Source organism: Macaca thibetana, chromosome 3, assembly GCF_024542745.1.
Source record: "Macaca thibetana thibetana isolate TM-01 chromosome 3, ASM2454274v1, whole genome shotgun sequence".
Lineage (NCBI taxonomy): Eukaryota > Metazoa > Chordata > Mammalia > Primates > Cercopithecidae > Macaca > Macaca thibetana.
The window spans coordinates 85,436,712-85,459,003 of NC_065580.1; the positions used below are offsets into that span (position 1 = coordinate 85,436,712).

Genomic DNA, 22,292 nt, shown 5'->3' on the forward strand with positions numbered 1-22,292 from the left:
CCAGTATCATCCAACTTATCCTTAATTATTTTTAAGAAAAGCGTAGCATTTAGGAGAACAATCATAGTTACAAGGTGCATTCTGGCAATTGTGGAGAAAACGTAAAATCAGATAACTTGAGACAATTATCTTTATGGTATTCTCTAGGTCCAACATTGAATGATTTGGTTTTGCTGGAATTGGGGTCCCATGAGCTCACTCATCTTGCCCAAGAGTTCCACAGCCCCACCTTATCCCAATAAAGCAAATTAAACATTTCTTTGATACATTCCAAATATAATCTTAGCATGTTGCAAATTTAACTTTAAATCAATAACTTGATTTTTTTATACTTCTTTAACACATATAAAGGAATTCTTACTAAAAATACAAATCAATTAAAATCAAGAAGGTGAATGCAATGTATCATTTTTCTAATAAAGTATGGAGGAATGTCACTTACCAATACTGCATTGCAACATGAAAAGTCTAGTCTTTAAAGTCCCTGATAAACTAATCATGCATGTTGAACAGCATGAAAAATCAATGACTTCTACAATCTTCAGGATGATGTTTGTTTCCCGTTATATTTTGGCACTGGCAATTTATCACACAAGAATACGTTCTAATCATGATATTCTTTGCTTCCTAATTATACAGGAAAGTCCTTGGAGCAGTAAATCTAGCACTTTTCATGTTGTCTTCATTATTTAAAAAGAGTGTAATAATCTTGGAATTGGCACTTTTTTTTTTTTTTAAAGTTACAGTTCATCTGCTAATTTGTCTTCTCATTGAATCCATTTTAATAATGCTGTTACACTCAGTGTGACATTTCATACTACCAATTTACTGAATATCCATTGATGTTTGTCTCAGTATAAGTTTTACACTTACGATAATTTTTGTTACTACTTGTTTTAGGAATTTTCACAAATTTATTACTAATTTGTGCATTCTTATGATATAATTAAATGCACCACCATATTCATTAGCCAATGAAATATAAGTAGCAGCCTATAATACATTTAATAATTTAATAGAAATGTGTTTCTGCTAATCAGTTCAAATGGAATTTCTTTCTATATCTGAGCAATAGCAATTATGAATGTTAGCTATCACAGCAATAATTTGCATATTTTATATTAATGTTTCATATAATACAGGAACTTTTCTTATGAGTACTCAAACATGGAAAATATATTTTAATAAACAAGCCAAATTCAACACAACCTAAGCCAAACTCAGTGTTTTCTTTACTTGACAGATACCACCATGATCCCTTCTTTTAAAGCTGGAGGAAAATGTCAGATCTCTCTCTCTCTTCCTGTCTCTCTCTGCCAGTTGTTGTATTTTATTATTTTCCAAGATATCCTCTGTTAATTTCAATGTGATAAAATCTGAATCCTCACTTTTCCAGTCGTCTTCCATAATCTATGTTATACAGTCTATGCCAACACCCTGCTAACTAGTCTCTAGTATCTTTTCATCACCATATACCATATCTTCTCAGTCATCAAAGTAAACTTCTCAAAGCATAGCATTGTTTCTGTCACTCTACGACTTACAACTGTACAATGACTTCATTGTTTGACTCAAGTATGGTATATTTTGATACCATTTCATTTTTATAGACTTTACTCACTCCCTTAAATTGTGATGGGCTAAATGCGCCTCACCTCCCTTCCTTAAATTTCTGCTAAATTTTCCTTTTTATTCATATCATTTCCTTTGTCATTTACCTTAAACCTAATTTTTAAAGATTTGTTTCAAATCCTGCCTCGTGTTTGAAGACTCCCCTTTCCTTTCCTATCTCCAGTGGAATTGTAAAACCCAATATAACCTTAAAGTCTGCTTGTATCACATACAATATTCTGGCTAGACATAGAATTATTTTTCTATTAGTTTCTAGCCTTCTTTAAACTGTAAGTTCCTTGAAAGCAGGACACATATTTCGTCATATTTGCATCTTCTGCAGCACCAAGCAGAAAACTCACTCTAAAGAAGATGCTCAGAAATATTTACTTCATGATTGGGTTACCACAGCAGCAAAGTGCAGAGCATATGGAAATTTGAAATCATAGGCAAATCAATTTATAACCAATTTAGAAAGTATTGAGTATAAGACTGCAAGTGAAAAAGAAGAATTAGGCCATCCTGAACTAAATTTTCTTTATTCTTCTTCTTTTTTTTTTTTTTTTTTTTTTTTTTTGGCAGGTTCTGGCTTTGTCAGCCATGGTAGAGTGCAGTGGCACAATGACTTACTGAAGCCTCAACCTCCTGGGCTCAAGCAATCCTCTCACCTCAGCCTCCCGAGTAGCTGGGATTACATCTGCATATCACCACGCTGGGCTAATTTTTTTTTTTTTCCACAGAGACAGGGTCTCACTGTTTTGCCCAGTCTAGTCATGAACTACTGAACTCAAGCAATCCTTCTGCCTATGCCTCCCAAACCTAAATGTAAATATTCATAATATGATAAATGCATATATTGTACATTCAGAGGCCCTAAACAGTTTTGAGTGTGAGAACCGTATGTTGATGTCAAAATTTCCAAATATCATATATTTTGTAATCATAGTTTTATTATTATTGACTCAATCAATAGTCATAGGCATTTTCCTAAAAGTTTTTTAAAATGCCCATGAAATCATAGATTTTGAACTTCCTTACAAATACCCAGCAGCATTCTCATACCCTCATTCAATCCACAGATTAGGAAGGTTCTAGAATACCCTTGAAACTAGTCTTTTCAGATAATATACATGAAGCATTTATTAGTGTTCCCAGCTCATCATATGTACTCTATAAAAGTGAGTGATAGTATTCACCATTACCATCACATCTATCTTCATGTTCTAAGTCCCAATACGTGTTTAACCCCTTTCTCTGCTTCTACTTTATAATATCATTCAACTCATTCCTGATACACATCTCTTATATCCCACAACATCTTTCTGCACAAGTCGCCCAGATGCCTTAATTTTTACCTCTTTCACTATCATGTGCTGTTTGGTTCTTTTTCTCCTTTCCACTACTTTCATTTTATTCTCCCTGTCACCATGTTATTCTTTCTGTTCTTACTATTCTTACTGCATTCTCTATATATTGCTTTTTCTGTACTCATCATTTTCCAAGCCTTTTGGTGCTTGCTATTAATCAGTTGTTTCTTTTCCTCTCTTCAACACATGAATCAACTGCTGTTCATATTTATAGTTGAAAGTCACTTTATGAAATAGATGTATTCCTGATCATCTAGAGGAAAAAAAAATTCTTATAAATAAAATCTTACTCTACATATGCAAAGAAATAATATTAAAAAAAAAAAAAAAAAAAACTGGCCGGGTGCGGTGGCTCACGCCTGTAATCCCAGCACTTTGGGAGGCCGAGGCGGGCGGATCACAAGGTCAGGAGATCAAGACCATGGTGAAACCCCGTCTCTACTAAAAATAGAAAAAATTAGCCGGGCGCAGTGGCGGGCGCCTGTAGTCCCAGCTACTCGGGAGGCTGAGGCAGGAGAATGGCGTGAACCCGGGAGGCGGAGCTTGCAGTGAGCCTAGATTGCGCCACTGCACTCCAGCCTGGGCGACACAGCAAGACTCCGTCTCAAAAAAAAAAAGAAAGAAGAAAAAAAAAAACTTACAGTGAAGTGAATGATCATAGCCTATCACTTGTATCAATGCACACACTAAAAAAGTTGTGTTGTCCTTACTTGAGGTCCTGACACCTCTTTCTTTTACAAAATCTGATTCTAATTCCATAATGTATCTATGACTCCCTACTGCCTACTCTCTTTTGAAATGCTAGGTTATCAAACAGAAACAGACAGACAGACAGACAGACAGACACACACACACACACACACACACACACACACACATCTCCCTTTTCCCTCCCTCTTGATATCTATGAGTCAGACCATACTGTCTCAAGAACAGCATTGCTTTTCTCTTCTCTTTTTCCTTCCTTCTCACTCACTGCACCCTGTTTGTCCTTCTCCCTGTCTGTTACAGTATTACCACTCTCCATTTTGCCAGGCTGTCTCATCCTCTGCTTTATTTCTATTACAGCTAGAGTGTTTTCCAAGCCTAATTTTGCATCTAACATTTTAGTTCCTTTCCTGCAAGATGTAATACTTGATTTAATTTATCTTTTCCTTTCTCTCATGTCAGAAAGGTAGTCTCAAGTCAACCTGACTTGTAAACACAAAAGGCAGACCTGGATCTATCCCCATGATGAACGGGATCTATGATCCGTTCTTAGAAATAAATGATACTTTGTCTAGCACAAATGTCAAATAATCTCATAATTTCAATAGGAATACTTACACTCAGCATATTTCTGAAGTTGGGAAAATTCCGAAGGGCTGAGGTGGGCCCATTTTTCCTGGTTTGTCATGGTGGTGGTGAGAAGCTCTGTTACATACCAGGTGAAAGATTCTTTATTCAGCTGCTGCACAGAGATCTATGCTTCAAAGATTCCACATGGCGTGTTTCATGATAAAATATCTCAGGCTTTCAAAATATGCAATCTGTCCACATGAAACTGCTTTGGATGTTTGTAATTTCAATAATGTGTTAAAGAACTGCAAAAAAAAAAAAAAAAAAGATTAACATGATTGCACAAAGGAAAAAAAATGTCAAGGTACAGAATGTTAAATATTTTTTAAATCATATAAATTAAGAGTACAAATTGTGAAGAGAATCTTATAAATTACATTTTCATAAATGTAAATTTTTATGTCCAGTTTTACAAATTCCACATTCCAAGAGTAGACAGTGGTATCATTTTTATCAGTCTGTACCAATTTTTAAATATGTAAACATTACATATAAAATTTAGACCTAAATTATCCAAGGAGGCTAAAACAAGCTCTCTAGCTCCCTATGCATATGATTTGCTAGTTTACAGTATAGACTGCCAATAATTGCTTGGAATGTTCATCAGCACTAGTATATGTATTTCCAATCATATGAATTAATTTTGGAGAAGTCATATAATTTTTTTTTCTAGCAATGAAATAAAGTTTTAGTTTTATGATTTAAAAAACATCCAAAAGATTGGTCAACTAAAGCAACTCTAAATGTCTGAAAGACTTGTGTAATGACAGTAGATGATTCTATTGTGAATCACGCTTTAAAATAAATCTCTAGGTTGTCATGGACCTACATTTACTGGCTATATCTGTAAAGGCAAACAAAATGAAAAACCATCTGGTTTCAACGTTTTTATCCGAGACTATAATCAATTGCTCAATAATCAGCCAGATTGGCACTGTATTCCTTATAGAAAATGAAGTATTTCATAAGAATTATTTGTAAAATTATAATCATTGCAAGGTTTATTTATGTCATTACATATGGCATTACTTAAAGTCACCGTACTTCTACGGACAAGACTCATTTGGTCTTAGTACCTTGCCTTTCTTCAACATCTCTTTACTGTCTTCCAATATCAACCCCGGGACCTCACTGTCAAATCCTGTCATCCTTGCCTTTAAAAACTGTTCTTTTTGGTCTCATGGGGTCACATCCCTGCACTGTTTTACAATATGGTAGTTTACTATACAATGGGGAAAATGATGATATTGATGTGTTCACAGAGGCCAAATTGCTGGATATCTTTTCTCTTTTCTCTCCCAGGGGCAACCATGGGTTTGGGGATGCAATACAAGTAAAAGAGAATGGGGATATGCAATGACAATTGTGGACATCTTCCACCCAGTTTCCTTCTGCTGATTTCATCTTTCACACTAATTTCATCCTAACTCTCTGTCTCTCTCCGGTTACAGGCAGTTTTGGTGGGACTGTGAAATGATGTGTTCTGTCCTCTAACCAAAGGGAGACAGATGATTCTGTCACATTTGCACATTACACCCTATTTTCCAGGGCTTTAAATGTTGAGTGGAATGATTCAAGGACAGGGTGAAAACAGCTGTACCTAAATCATAACAGAAATAATTGGATACTCGTTCCTATCTAAACCTGACTCTCCAGCTATCTTGTCACTTCCAGGAGCTTGTGATATTCTTTTAATAAAGGATTAAGGCCAGGCAGGTGGCTAATGCCTATAATCCCAGCACACTGGGAGGCTGAGGCAGGAGGATGGAATGAGCCCAGGTGTTTGAGACCAGCCTCAACAACATGATGAGACCCCATTCTCTACAAAAACATTTTTTAAAAAAATTAGTTGGATGTAGTGGTGCACATCTGTGGTCTCAGCTACTCCGGGGGAATAGTGGGGGAGCTGAGGTGGGAGAATTGCTGGAGCCCAGGAGGTTGAGACTGCAGTGACCTGTGATCATGCTGCTGTACTCCAGCCTGGGCAACAGAGCAAGGCCCAATCTCAAAAAAAAAAAAAAAAAAAAAAAACAAGGATTAAATGTATACATATACCAAGACATCATATTGTACCCTATAAATATATACAATTATTGTTAGTTAAATGTTAATAACTTTTTTTTTAAAGTCAAGGATTAAGTGAGACAGAGTAAGTTTTTAATTGCCAACAATGCAAAAATTTTAACTGGTGATAACAACAGTTTGTTTATTCAAATATTTGTTGAGCCTTGCTGTCTGCCAGAAAGCTTTCTAGGCAATGAAGATAGAGCAAAGATCAAAACATATAAAAGATGAAAATAATGTTACTCCACAATGTGTCAGCTTTATTGAGAACTTACAGTTAGCAAAAGGCACTCTCCTAATCACATTACTGTGTTAGGTCATTCAATCTTCAGAAAGCAACTCTGTGAGGTAGGTGCTAATAGTCTCCCCTTTTGACAAATGGAGAAAGTGACACTGGTGACTGAATCTAGTAGGTGTAGCACAGACTGTTCCAAGCCCACCCAGTATCCATTCTCTTTTGCTTACTTGGTACAAGAAAGATGGTAAAAATAAATCTGTTTAAATGACTGAATTCCCCAGGTTCCTTACATGAAGAAGTGGCCAATGAGATGTAAGTAGATGTTGGTGAAGCATATAGAAAAGTTCTGTTAGAGGAAATAGTTGCTGGCAAGTGCCCTTTAAAGCAACCTTTTATTCTTTTCCTCCACCTTACTACCTGAAATGGTGACATATTGGCTGCAAATCCAGAAGTTTCTTGTACTAAATAGATAACTTTATATGGAAGCTATATATTAAGGATAGGAGGCCCACATAAACTAGACAGGGGTAAGCAAATAACTAATTAGGGAGTAAATTTGGTCCACCACCTGTTTTTGTAAGTATAAGTGATTGGAGCACATATCCATAAGAGAAACCAGCAATAGGTTGTTTTTGAAGGGATTTCAATACTAAATAAAGAGGCTTGGGCATTATCCTCAGGGGAAGGACTACAAAAAACCCCACAAACCTGATCACTCTTACGTTTCTGAAATGTCAGTATTTTCAATGAGTTCCTTTCTCTCTCACTTGCGTTGTTGTGATAGCTTCTTAACTCACTCCCTGAGGTCTCTCCCTTTCTTAACATGGCCATTTCCCAAACCCCCTTGGAGTCCTTGGATGGTCATGAACTAGGATGATTCCTGAGGCCTGTCTGACAAATTACCAACAACAAGTTAATTAATCAATTATAATTGTAATAATTGTCTTAATTATATCTTTCCACCTGGAAACCTACTCTGAAATTTATTAAAATCCCCCAGCTGGGCACAGTGGCTCAAGCCTGTAATCCCAGCACTTTGGGAGGCCAAGGCAGGTGAATCACTTGAGCTCAGGAGTTCTAGACCAGCCTGGGCAACATGGAGAAACCCTGTCTCTACCAAAAATACAAAAATTAGCTGGGCATGGTAGCATGTGCCTGTAGTCCCAGCTACTCAAGAGGCTGAGGTGGGAGGATTGCATGGGCCCAGGAGGTAGAGGTTGCAGTGAGCTTTGATTGCACCACTGTACTCTATCCTCAGTGACAGAGCAAGGCCTTGTATCAAAAAAAAAAAAAAAAAAAAAAAACAAACAAAGAAAAGGAAGGAAGATAAATATCCCCCAGTTCATTAAGTTCATTATGAGAAATTTAAATTTAAAATGACTGGTGAACTGTCATCCTTTGATCTGTATAGGAATGCTAACCATGTATCAAGGCTCACTTGGTTATTGAATTTTAAATTGTACAGTTATACAGACCATCCCTTCATTCATTTTTAAAATTTGTTTTGAATATAATATTTTAACATCAAATACTTCACTTATGTATATTATTTAACATTTGTCTCCACACACTACAATTAGGGGAAATATAAGTTGTTATGAGCCTTGATGGAATTTCACAAAAAGGACAAAGCAACTAAAAGTATTAGGTTTGCACTTGATTTTCATCCAAACTGTATGTTAGATTCTGCATCACCATCCTGTCCTATACTACATGATGTAAGCCCCATGGAGGGCAGGGATTTTTATTCATTTATACACTGCTGTTTTCCCAGTGCTTAGAAGAGTGCTTGGTATATAGTCTCAGGTCAATAAGTATTTCTTGAATGAATTCACTTATTTCCTTTTTGTTCATAAAGAAAAGTTTGAGTGGAAGAATTAATTAGAAGGAGGCCTGAGGTTGAGAAAGAGAAAATAGTGCATAAAGGAGACAAGAACAGAAGTCACTCTGGGCTTCAATTTTCCTAGGGACTACATCCATTTTCTTCAACTGAATGGGCATTTAAAAAAAAAAAAAAGTGCACTTTCAGGGTACAAAGCTTTTAGAGTTGAAAATGGATGGCATTATTTCACATTTTGTGAATTTTTTTAACTAACTCCATATAAATACGCATCATTCCCAAGGGACGCCCTGTGATGTCAGCTAACCAATTTACCATAACAACACTTACACATGACCACCAAGTATATTTTTAAATTATTTATCAATATCTAACAAAAATACTACTTAACTTTCTTTCATTTAGCATGACCTGGTCAACTTAGGTCTTCACTTTTTGTAACAAGAAAAGCTTCTCTGGATTGATCTACCCCATTTGCATTTTGACATGTGATATTTACAAAATAATGGTATCTCTGAGGGGCTCACAGTAAATTTACTTTGGCTGTTGGATTTTGTTTATTCCAATACCAAAATGCTTTGAATAAATCCTCTCTTTCTCACCTTTCTTCTAGTGTAAGCCATTGATTTCTCATAATTCTCATAGTTCTAACCCTCATCATGTGATGTAACATGTAGCTAAATAGTAAAAATAAGGGTGGGGTACAAGTGAAGAATTTTTTCTTAGTCAAATCTTTTTACTATTTGAATTGGCATACACAAACCTATGAAAAGATAAATGTTTCATGTATAATTTTAAATACAGAGGCACAGCTATATCTCATGCCTCAGAAGGTAATGAAAATGATGGCAGCACATTCTTACAGTCTCCGCCTCTTCATAAATGGGTAGAAAGAATGTGACAATATTCAGCTGAGATTCCCTATGGTGCATTCACAAATCTCCTCTTCCCCTGCAGAATTCTTTCTTTAAGTACATAAAATGAGCGTCAGGAGGGATGTACTTTGCTGGCTTTTAGCAAGCAGTCTAATTCTGGCTTTCCCTTCTAGTCAGTGGATGTGCCGCTTTGCTTAGTTTGTAGCAGGAAATAATTGCATTGAAAGAGTTGAAAAAGACTCTTTGGGCCATTGTACCTGGGCTAAAACACAATCCCTATAATTAGGGGAGAAATCAACCTCCTCATGAAGAAGCCATTAAGCAATATCTAGAAGAGTCAATCTGTTGGGTTGGATGCATTATCTGTGAGTCACATCAAGTGTAAATTTATAAGTAATTATTAGAAGTCAGTATGCCATGACTTCAATCATTGAAGAGAAGTTAATAAACATTAAGACACACTAGGTCAGACGCAGTAGCTCATGCCTGTAATCCCAGCACTTTGGGAGGCGGAGGCAGGTGGATCATGAGGTCAGGAGATCGAGACCATCCTGGCTAACACGGTGAAACCCTGTCTCTACTAAAAATACAAAAAAATTAGCCGGGCGTGGTGGCGGGCATCTGTAGTCCCAACTACTCTCTACTCACTACTAGGGAGGCTGAGGCAGGAGAATGGCAAACCTGGGAGGCGGCATTTGCAGTGAAAAAAAAAAAAGACACACTGAAGAATATATGTATACTGGGTCTCAAGGGTCATAAACTCCAAACTATAAGATTTCCAACAGAAAGAAAAAAAAAATCCTAGGGATGGGAAAGGATGTAGAGCCAAAATAAAAACTATAGAATTGCTGAAGAAAAAGTAGGATGAAATTACATGGAATATAAATTCTATAGGTTGGTTTATAATTGCTTGTTCATTTAACCATAAAAAGAAGTCTAAATTTGAGACCCAATGAATGGGATGCAAGGCATCATGCCAGATCCTGGGGATGTAGTGTTATGCTAAACAGATATGATACCTGAGCTATTAAATCGTGTTTAGTGGGAAAGAGCTACAATAACTAAACCAACTACGCCCATAAATAAATGCAAACTGTGATAACTTATATGAAAAAAAGGCAACAAAGTCTATAACACAACAGCAACTCCTTATTTCCTTTAAGAGATTCAGAGAGCATTCAGAGAGCAAGGTTTATTTAAACTAACTGATAAAAGTTAAATAATTGTAAACTTGAATGAAGATTAAAAACATTCTAAGCAGAAACTTAGAAGTAAAGAAAAAAAAACTTCAAATATTATAAGATTTCTAAAGAAGTCAGTTATGACTGGATCCTGGTAAGCAAGAAGTAGAGGAGAACACAATTAGGCCAAAAAAATTAAAAAGAGCTACATAAGTGAGATTATTAGAGGCCATGTTAAGGACAGTACAATTTGTCATAAGTAAATTATGAAACCATTGAAACATTTTTGTGCAGATTAACATGATTGATTTATATTTTAAGAAGTCCACTTTAATCAATGGATATGAATAGGACAAGAATGGAAGAGGGAAGACCAATTAAGAGGCTGTTCCAATATTGTGTGAGAGCTCGTGGCTTTAGGGAATGGCAATAAAGATCAAGGTTAAAAACTGAACTCAAGACATGTTTTTGAAGTAGGACTTGATAATGAATAGGATAAGTTCTGTGAGGAAAGAGGGGATCAAGAGTGACTCCTGTATTTTGGCTTGAGTGCTGGAAATGGAAAAGTAGAATTTAAACAATTTCCAAATACTAGAATAGAACCAGGATTGATGAGAACAGAAAAATCACTATATTGTTTTGGGATGTATTGAAGTTGAGATGATTATCATATATCTGAATTGAATGTACTAGTAGATTTTGAGTTAAGCTTAGGCTAAGATAAGAGATAGGTAAAATATTATGAGTTTCCTGTATAGATGATATTTCAAGAATTGGGAATGGCTGTTCTCCTGATGTGGTAACAAAGAAGCTATGCCCCTAAGCTCTGCTTCAAGATAGAACTTGTCATTCAGGGCGAAGACTGCAATTAGCAGTCTGTACTTCTGATAGCCTATACTTCTTCTTGTCTTCAGAAGTCAACTTAGGTTTTGAACTGAGGTCACATTTTTCCCAGACAAGAATCAATAACAAAAAGATGATGGATGTACTAGGGCCATGATATTTCTGTCCAGTGGAGACCCCTTAAATGGTCCATTTTTGTTCCAGAGCTCCCCAGTGGGCTGGTTGAAAATTTATCAGGTCTGCACTGGGGTCTGAGGCTATTTCTGACCAATCCTGCATATCCCCTTCTGTTTTCACAAGCATCAGTTTTGTATTACAATCTGAAAGCTTTCCTTGCCTAACTCTGCTTGTTTTTTCCCCCTTTTTATGTTTCATAGGAATAATTATCTAATATGTGTTTGCATCCCTATCTCCATCTTGGTATTTGTTTCCTAGTGAAGAATCCCACATGTCAGGATCCCAGTAGGAAACAGATGGCACACTTAAAATTGATAATTAAGAGTTTAATGAAAAGATTATTTAGGAAATGTGGACAGGTAAGGAAAGTTATTAGAGACTAATGCAGTATCCTAAACTAGCAATAGTAGGAAACTTATTGAACCTCCTGAAGGGACTAAGGATGTTTTAGCTAACGAACCCCAGAATAGCTGTATATAGAGGGTCATTTGATAGGAGGAGCTATGATTTGAATATTTGTCCCCCTCATTGATATTGAAATTTAATTGCCATTGTAACAATATTAACAAGTTGGACCTTTGAGGGGTATTTAGGCCAGGAAGATTCCGCCCTTCTAGATGGGACTAATGACATTATAAAAGGGCAAGTTCAGCCTCCTTTGCCCCTTTGCCCTTCCATCTTCCAGCATGTGACGATGCAGCCAGAAGGCCCTCACCAGATGCTGGCACTTAGATCTTGGATTTCCCAGCCTCCAGAACTGTTATAAAATAAATTTGTGTTTATTATAAATTACACAGTATCAGGAATTCTGTTAAGAGCAGCACAAAATGGACTGAGACAGGAGTCATTTCATTTGATAACAGGACACATTTCTTTTTGGAGTGTCCTAGCTGGGCATGAGGTGGAGTAATAAATTCCCTAATGTTATCCTTCTCCTAATCTCCATTCTCCTCCAGTGCCTCACACTGACCAAACCTCACCATAAGCCAAGGACACAGACCACCACTGATCAGTCTCACCAATTTCAAACAATCTCTTGAGGCACAGAGCCTCAAGACAAGGATAATGGAGGATCTAAAGGGGAAAAATATACACTGTCCATCACATCTGGGGCAAGAGTGTAGTGGAAGAAAGGCACACAGAACAAAACTCTGAGGAGACGAGTTCTTTTATTTAGAGATTAGAGGTGAAAAAAGTCCTCCCCTACTTTATCCTACCCCCGCCCGTCCCCTAAAAGCAACTGAAAGAATATGATGTCAAAAAAGACAACAGAAGGGAATGAAAAGAATCCACCAAGGAGAGACTAGAAGACACTTTTCAAAAGTTTCTGAGCAACTAAATGACAATTGAAGCATCCATTGGCAACATGGTGGCCACTGGCAACTTTAGCAATAGCAATTTCTTTGAAGTTGGGCACGTTAGATAGTAAAGGTGGCATGGTGAAACTGAGTATAGGAAATGAAGACTGACTCATCAACCCTTGGAGAGTGTGATTGTGAGAAGTAGAGAGAGAGAAGTAGCTATCCAGAGAAAAAATGTGAAATCAAGAAACTTTTTTTTTTCTTGTAGAAATTACTGGAATCAATTTTAAAGTTAATGAGAAGAGTTTATTAGTGAGACTGATTCAAACTTCAGGAGAGAGAAGCTGAGTAGTGTTTTAAACTACTTAGAAAAGAGGGGGAGGTAAGTCCCAGAAAGTCTGTGAGAGCCAAAATTAATCTTAAGGATGGATACAGATGAGTAGTTTTGTGGACTTAGTGTTTAGGAAATAGAGGATGTCCGGTTGATTATTTCTGTTTTCTCAATGATGTATAAGGCTTAGTGATGAACTGAGAGTTGACTTAGGAGGAAATGATGGGGGAAGAGGGAAGTAACAGTGTGAGGATATGAAAAAATTACATAAAAATGTGGTGAAGTGATCTCACTAAAGGCATGAGGTAAAAACAGCAGACAGAGTTAAAAGTCAATGCATATTGTTATTCATTAACTGAGAACTATAACAATCAGCTTGTTGTAGTTCAATTTATAACAATTTTAAACAATTTTAATGATTAATTTATAGATGAAGGAATCTAAAGGACAAATAATCATATTCTTACACATTTGAGTCAAATAGACCTGCATCCTCATTCAATTTCTGAGCTATGTGTCTTCACTGTGTAGTGAATCATTAAATCTGAGCCTCAATTTCCTTTCTCATGAAAAGTAGATAATACCACCCACTTCACAGAGCATTAGCATTTAAAGAAATAGCACGTGCACAATACTAACTAATAAGAGATTCTCAATAATAGTTATTTTCTCTTTGCTTTTACAAGTAGAATTGCTTTTATTAGTAGAATTGAAAGTGGACATATATACAGTACATATACGAGGAAAAAAGACTGGAAATCTAAACTCTTTTAGAGGAGTATGTGGGTGGCTTAATATAAAATTCATAATTTTGTTATTTTTGGACTCTGCTGACACAAAAAATCTAAAATAAAATTTCAAGGGAAATCTTTGGTGATGCAAAAGAGGAAAATATAGCAAGCTTTGTATTGTGTATGTTTTTAAAGTTAAGATTTTGAATTTGGTTTATTATTTTATTCTTCTTAAAGTTATTTCCAGTGAATTTTCTATTCTCTTGCTTTTCACATATGATTTTAAAACATCTTTTAGAATTGAGACTGGCAGGTTAGGTGAAAATAAGGATAGATTCTACCCATAGGGATAGAATATTTCTTAATATGAAATAATGTAAAATGCTATGATAGATCCTATTTTTCAAGAACGATGATACAATATCTTTCATCTCACATGGTCTTCAGGAACACTATTGTACTTCTTCAGCAGGTGGTGTCTATGGCTTCCCCCTTGCACTTGCAAATACCTTTATGACTTTCTGAAGCTAAAACTTATAGCAGAAGTGATGCTATATGATATCTGTATATACATCATAAATTGTCACACACTTCAGCCTTTCTTTCTTGGGATACTTGTTCTTGGAAGCTTGCCAACATATCCTAAGAATGCTCAAAGTAGCTCATGTGAAGAGATCACTTGAAGAAGCCACGTATAAGTATACCAGGCAACAGCCCAGCTGAAGTCCCAGTTGACAAGCCAGCTTCCACCCCCAAATATGAGTAAAGGTGCCTTCAGATGCTTGCAGCCCAAGCTGTCTGCCTAGTAGCCCCATTCTCCAACTTTGAAGTTTTCTCAGCTGAGCTACCAGGATACCAAAGAACAGAAACAAGCCAATTCTACTATGCCCATTCTGAATTCCTGGCCTACCAAATCTATAAACACAGTAAAACGATTATTTTACAGCACTTATTATTGGTAGTTGGTTATGCAATATTAACTAGAACAAGTTACTTCAGGCAACATTTGACACATTTAAAATGAAATTAAAATACTGTTACTATTCCAGTTATTATTATTGTATTTTAGCATGCCCTGACAGAAGTAGGTATGTGTGTATGTTTAACTCTTAATTTATTAAGTTATTATTGTTACCGTTTTTACATTTTAGCATATACTGAAAGAAGTGTGTGTTCGTGTCTGTGTATTTAATTTAATTTATCATTCTTACATTATATAGCCAGGTGCATATTATTTATCAATTCTCATCTCCCTCTGAAGTGAAGAATAAGGGCTTTGGGAGTTGGACATAAATATTTAATCTGAGTTTTCTTCTTGCTTTGGACTTTACAGAGAGGATTAGCTGAAATAGTGAAAGTCAAAAAATAAAAAACAGAAATCAAGCATAGTACATTAGAAAAAGAAAAAGGTTCTAACCCCAGAAAGAGAGAAGATCCATTTTGTAGGATATGTTTTATTACTTCTGTTATATTTGTTTGTGTCTTTCATAAAGACGTTTCATAAACATGAGCCCAAATGAAGAGGAAAAAAAATGACTGTGAATAAAGTATAACTCTTTCCTTCCCCACCAGGATAGAATACCAATTAAGGAAGAACACAGTTGAATGGCTTCCTCAATCTGTCTGACCTGGGGCTTTTTCAACAGAAACAGATATTTCCTAGAATGTTGATTATTGCAAGTTGATAAATTTATCTTTATTTTCCATCCCCAGCTTAAGAAAACAGAAACTTACTAAAAATAATTTTCCAATGGAAAACTACTTTCCCAAGGAAACTATGATATAATACGTATTCTGACTTTGTATTGAATTAGGAATTCATGTGCTAACCAATTATACAAATTTTTCTATTAATTAAAAAATAATAAATTTAGTAATGAGCACTTCCTGGAAACTGATGATTGCTGGCAAGGAACTAATATCTTCCAAACCTTTAATCCCTGGAAAATAATCTGCTCTAATGCTGTTATTCAACCTCAAGACAGAGTACAAAATTGCCTAAGGAAAATCACTATTGAAGTACGTGAGGGACATTTTTATCAAATGATATTTGATGTTTGCACTGAGAAACAAATAATGCTTATAGTAAATCACAGTATAAAAACAGAGAAATGGAGTCAATTTACACAGGCATAGATGTCACCAATAGAAAAATACATATTTTGACTGTATATGGTTTTATTTTCTTCTAAAACCATTGCCTTAAACCTTTCATGTGCATACTGGTTCACCAAATACACCACTAAGAAACATTTACAATATCATTTTCTCACTTATTTTCTGTATTGTTACTAGTACTAAAATCTATAATATTGCCTTTTTCTGCTTGATAGAATATTAAGCATGCTTTGATTTAAAAAAAAATTATACATGACTAGGAATGTTTAAACCATAAATTGCAAACACTTTGAGAAGTGAGTTTCAGAAATTTTTGAAGTATAATTATTCTTTAAAGTTTATCGGGGCTGGGGGCAGTGGCTCGGGCCCATAAACCCAGCACTTTGGGAGGCCGAGGTGTGTGGATCACGAGGTCAGATCAAGACCATCCTGGCTAACATGCTGAAACCCCGTCTCTACTAAAAATGCAAAAAAAAAAAAAAAAAAAGAAAAGAAAAGAAAAAAAATGACCCTGGTGTGGTGGTGGGCACCTGTAGTCCCAGCTACTCGGGAGGCTGAGGCAGCAGGAGAATGGCATGAACCGAGGAGGTGGAGGTTGCAGTGAGGCGAGGTCACGCCACTGCACTCCAGCCTGGGTGACAGAGTGACACTCCATCTCAAAAAAAAAAAAAAAAAAAAAAAAAAGAAAAATTATCATAAAATGGTAATTGGTAGAAACTTCACATGACATTCTATTAGCAAAATATATTTTGCTTTTATCCCTCTGGTCATTGAATTACTTCATACCTTTATCACATCTTGCCTGACTCATTAGCAGTAAGCTCCCTTTATTTCATTATCTGCAGTAAAATCAAAGTACCGTTTCTAAAAGTCTATCTGCATGTGATTTCCTCATCTGGCATCTTTTAATAGTTTTATGTTACCTATAGGATTATATGCAATTTGCAAACTTAAACATATATAATTTAGCCATACACTCTGAACTGGTTAGCATGTGACATTTCAGTAAGGTAACTCTGGAGCTTAATCTGCCTAAAACTGTCACTTTGATATTTAAATTCTTTATACCTCATTCTCATGGTGAGCAAAAGGATAATACAAATGATCTCAGGAGGACTAAATCTGTTGTGTAAGCCACTTAGTGCCTGCCACAATGTTTATTATAGTAGATCAGTGGCCCCCAACCTTTTTGGCACCAGGGACTGGTTTCATGAAAGACGATTTTTCCATGGATGGTGAGTGGAGGCAGGTGGTTATGGAGTGAGGGAGATGGTTTGGGGATGAAACTGTTCCACCTCAGATCATCAGGCATTAGATACTCATAAGGAGTACATAACCTAGATCCCTCACATACCCAGTTCACAATAGGGTTTGTGCTCCTATGATAATCTAATGCGGCTGCTGATCCAACAGGAGGCGGAGCTCAGGCGGTAATGCTGCTTGGCCCACTGCTCACCTCCAGCTGTGCGGCCCAGTTCCTAACAGGCCACAGACCAGTAATGGTATGTGGCCAGGGGATTGGGGACCCCTGTAGTAGGGACAGAACTGAAAGAGGGGTTATTAGTACAAGCCATGATTTTCTTTTTAATCTATAGAAGTTTATCCACAGAATTACAAAATAACTGATTGATTAATAAAATTGGTCTACTCTGTGTTACTTGGCCAAGATGAAGGGAAAAAGACAAGTAATAGCTCTTAAAACCAAATAATTATTTTAAAAAATGAACAAATTCTGAAATGGAATAATTGCATGATGAGATGTAATGCATTCAAGGGAACCCAAGAGACACCCTTCAGATGAACAGAAACTCTAAAAAACTGAACCGTATTATAAAGGTTCTAATGTAGGTTTCTAAAAAAAGCTACTAGAAATAAATTACTCCTTTTTAAGACAAATTCAAGGTGTGAAATGAGGTTGTAATATTTTAAATTAGGTCTATCTCAAAAAAAGATTGGTGAACAGCAGCAGCTGTTTGGAGATCAGCAGAGAAATAGCATGCCTCAGCCTCTCCTGGTTAGAATGAACTAAATTTAGCACCACTTGGAAATCCAGGGAGAGCCTAAATCACACCGTGACATTGACTTCCAACTAACAGATTCCTTCTTCAAGGTTCCTTCAGAAACAGAATATATATCCCTTCTACTTAGGTATATAGTTTTAATCTTGAGGCATTTATTATAAATATGTGCTATATATAACAGTAGGACATACTAGAAAAAAGATATAGAACTGAAAATTTCATTACATAAATCTATATTTCCATTGACCAACAGACATAGCTGACCTCCAACCCAAATAAGCACACATGCATGCACACAGGCACACACAAACACACACCCACACGCAATACATACATACCCCCATGCATACGCACACATTTTGTCAGATGCTGATTCAGCATTTTGCCTTTCTAGGTTATAGGTAAGCTCTTTAAGGAAAGTCTCAGTTATTGCTTTACTTACCAAAAGATTCTTTGGATTATAATGTTTTTGGAAAGCCCAGATTCTTTTCATATTTAATTTCTTGTCCTCATTTTTATTCCTAAATATTAACACCTTATTTGATGTGTATTAGATATGACTTTTGATATAACTTCCATTCTATTTCTGTGAAGAGCAACTCATAAATGCCTTTAAAAAATATTTATCCTGAGTAATATATCATAAATAATAGAAACATAAAACTTTAACATACAGTATGTAGGACATACTATATTAAAATATTATTACTTTTCTAATAATACTAGTAGTATTTAGTCACAATATACTAACTTAGATAATGTGTGTGTATATATATATATATATATATATACACACACACAAATACTAATAATTAACATATTCCTAAACCTCTACAGTGCACTTGAATTTTTGAAGCACATATGCCTATCAAGTTTAATGACAGATAAAATCAGATCTGAAAGTCAGATATAAGTCTAATGGCATTAAGAATACTTTTTATAAGGAATCCATAAGTGAATCACTTTCAACTTATGAATGTTTCCTTATTAGTCTCCTGAGGCTTATTTCTAAGAGTTGTAAAATTCCAGGTTAAAATTTGAAAACTATCTCAGTAGAACAGAAAACACAAAGATCCTGAACTATCGTTTGAAATAAGATTCTGATTGAAATACAAAAATAAAAGTATACAACGATGATTGATGCTTTTTCAATTGGTAAGCCTACATTTTATTCCACATTCACAGAAAACTCACACCTTTTAAATTCCAGATGTTAACACTACTGTTTATTATTTCTATGCTTCCTTTATTCTTTTACTGAATGTATAATATATAAACTATCCACACTTCATAGTACCATTTTACATGTTTGAACTTTTATAAAACTTGTGTCAGATGGCCTTTTTCTGCAACTTGCATTTTTTATTCAAGTTTTTCAGATGTATTCATATCAGTCTATGTGGCTCTGGCTCATTGATGCCACTGCTGTAGAGTGAAAGTATTCATTTTGTGTGTGTGTGTGTGTGTGTGTGTGTGTGTGTGTGTGTAATTTATTCATCTAGTATTCTATTAATGAAGATTTAGAGTTTATTTTTATTTTTTCATTATTAAAATCAATAATGCAATAAACACACCCACACTTCTTGGATACATTGTTATGCATAGTATTACTGGGTTTTAGGGTATGCTTTATTATAGGCTGCCAAATTCCTCTCAAACTGGACTTACTTTACTCAGCTTCTTAAGTGTTTGCCCATAAATGAGTATGGGGAACACACCTTAGGGTAAGCACCCATGAGTCACCCCTAACATCATCTCCCCTCCCTTTGCATGTGGGTAAAACCTGAAACATGTTCCTGACCAATAGAACATGGCAACATGAATGGGATGTCATTCCCTGCATTAGATGACATTATATGTACAACCTCAAGTGCAATCTAAATTCCTAGTCAGTTGACTTTAAGTTCATTGAAAGAAGCTTATTCTGGGTGAACTCCATCTAGTAGATGAATTTTTAAAAATAAGGTCCAGAGGTCAGAGAATTGAAGCAGCAAGTAAGATCTCTCTCTCTCTCTCTCTCTCTCTCTCTCTCTCTCTCTCTTCCATCTAATCCCCTGCTCTCTCTCTCTCTCTCTGTGTGTGTGTGTGTGTGTGTGTGTGTGTGTGTGTGTGTGTTCTGGCGCTGAAGGAGTGAGCTTCTATGAATTCCACAGGTTCAAGGGAATACATTCTGTCAACAACCTGCAGGAGCCCCAAAGTGGATCTTTGTCTAGTCAGATCTTCAGATGAGAACACAGCCCACAAACACTTTGATTTCAGCCTTGTGAGATATTAAGCAGAGAATTCACCTGCACCAGGCTCAGATTCCTGATCTACAGAAACTGAAATAATAAATAGTGGATGTTTGAAGCTGCAAAATTTGTAGTAATTTGTTAAAACATAAAGTAATAGAATGGTTATGAGATGGCATCTTACTTTTGTTTTAATTTCCATATTTCAAATTCTAAAACACTAAACATATCTTATGTGCTTTTTGAAACATCAAATATTCTATATAGGGGTTATTCATATATAGCTTCTTTGATTAAAGCATTTTTCAGCTGGTGGTACTAGTTGGTGCCTTTTTTGTTAGGATTTTAAATTTTACTTTATTTAAATGCATCAATATATATTTTATAATTTATTATACACTTTTTTCACACCACATTCAGTTTTAACTATCTCAGTTAAGAAACATGAAGTCTAGAAAATATGTGTCCAATGTGAATGTATCTTTGGCCATATGGATAACTATTTACTTGACTGGTGAAACTTTATAATAAATGCTCAAAGGATAGTAGCTCTCAGCCATAATTAAAGCTTATATTCCAGTCACATATAACGGCATTTTTCATTGTAATGCAAATGGATATTCATGGCAGGAGTGAGGAATGGGTATGTGATGGTAAAACTGTTTTCCGATATTAACATTCAGCAGTTTAAAAACATACCCTGGAACCAATTTGAGGGCTTCTCTTTTGCTTTAAATTGCCACAATACAATGCTTGCCACAATATAATGCTTCACGGGAAACAGCCAGTATTTCAAAGTGTTTATGTTCTTGGGTCTAATTGCCACAGTCAAATTGTCTACAGCAGATATCTATGTTCAAGAATGACCACAATTTAACTGTAGGACTTTGAAAATAAATAGTAATACACATCAAATAAAAATATGAATATACTTTTCTCTTACTCATTTTAGGATATGAATGTATTTCTTCTGAGAAAATAAAAATAGAAAATATGTACAGAAAAATATGAATATATGCAAAAGCAATGAAAGACTTTTGTAAAAGGGGACAATAACCTCCACATTTGATTAAGATATTGCCCTGTGGAGCAGAAACAAACAAGGTTTGTTAAGTGGGGTGGCAGCTTCAAAGGGTTATGCAGTAATTGCTGGGCCTGCAGAAGGTGGATTATCATTAGGTGGCAGAGCACCGTGAGGGATATTAAGTTGTCACAGTGTCAAATGGTAAGAGATCAAGGAGTAGAGGAAAAGGGAAAGATCAACCAGATCCATAGAAAGCCAAGAGATATTAGTAGGAGTTGTAGGTAATTGACCAAAAGATAGAGACAAAGTAAATCATCAAGGCAGTTGATAAAGACTAGCTAGCAAAACAGGGTACGGATATCCTAACCAAACATTTATTGAGTGACAAGTGCATGTCACTGTCATAGGTTCTGGGAAAAGTAAACATGATAAAGCAGTGCCTCAGATCTCAATAATCTCAGTCTATTAGGGAAAACAGACAAACATGTTCATGTTTATATGAGACAGCTTGATAAATAACAGAATGCTTGAGAAGCATAGAGGTGAAAGTGTAATTCTAACTAGAGTGATTAGAGAAACCTACAAAGAGGAAGTGGAATCAAAGTTTGACCTAAGATTATGTGTTGTTCACCAGGAGCAAAAGAGAGAACATGAGAGAAGGCAAATTCCAGGCAGCAGAAATGTCATGATCAGTAATCAAGAAATGATCGAGGCAGAGAGTATGCGCTGTGGGTGGATGTTGGAAATAGAAACTGAAGTCTGGGAAAAAAGTGATTTGTACCTGGACAAAAGACCTGAATATCAAGAAAAGAGGAAGGTAAAAAGGGAGGCAGAGTCAAAGTCTGAGGCTCCTTTGTCAGTCTCAGTAATGAGATTTGATTTCTCAGCAATATGTGAAAGCCACAAAATGTTATTACTTCATTAGATATATTTGTTCAGTCAGAAACAGACTATATAGGTGAGTCAGAAAGAAGATAAGAAAACGACTTCAAAAGGTGAAG

General features: G+C 35.7%; 1 protein-coding gene across 14 annotated transcripts in view; it reads right to left on the reverse strand.

Moving 5' to 3' along the window:
* Nucleotides 1–22,292, reverse strand: part of DGKB (diacylglycerol kinase beta) — a 778,174-nt gene that overhangs the window by 710,795 nt on the left and 45,087 nt on the right. For all 14 annotated transcript variants that reach the window (XM_050783043.1, XM_050783039.1, XM_050783037.1 and 11 more), the window contains exon 2: nucleotides 4,305–4,561. In XM_050783043.1, coding sequence (XP_050639000.1) covers nucleotides 4,305–4,374 — 70 coding nt within the window. In that variant the 5' untranslated portion in view covers nucleotides 4,375–4,561. The remainder of the gene's footprint in view (nucleotides 1–4,304; nucleotides 4,562–22,292) is intronic.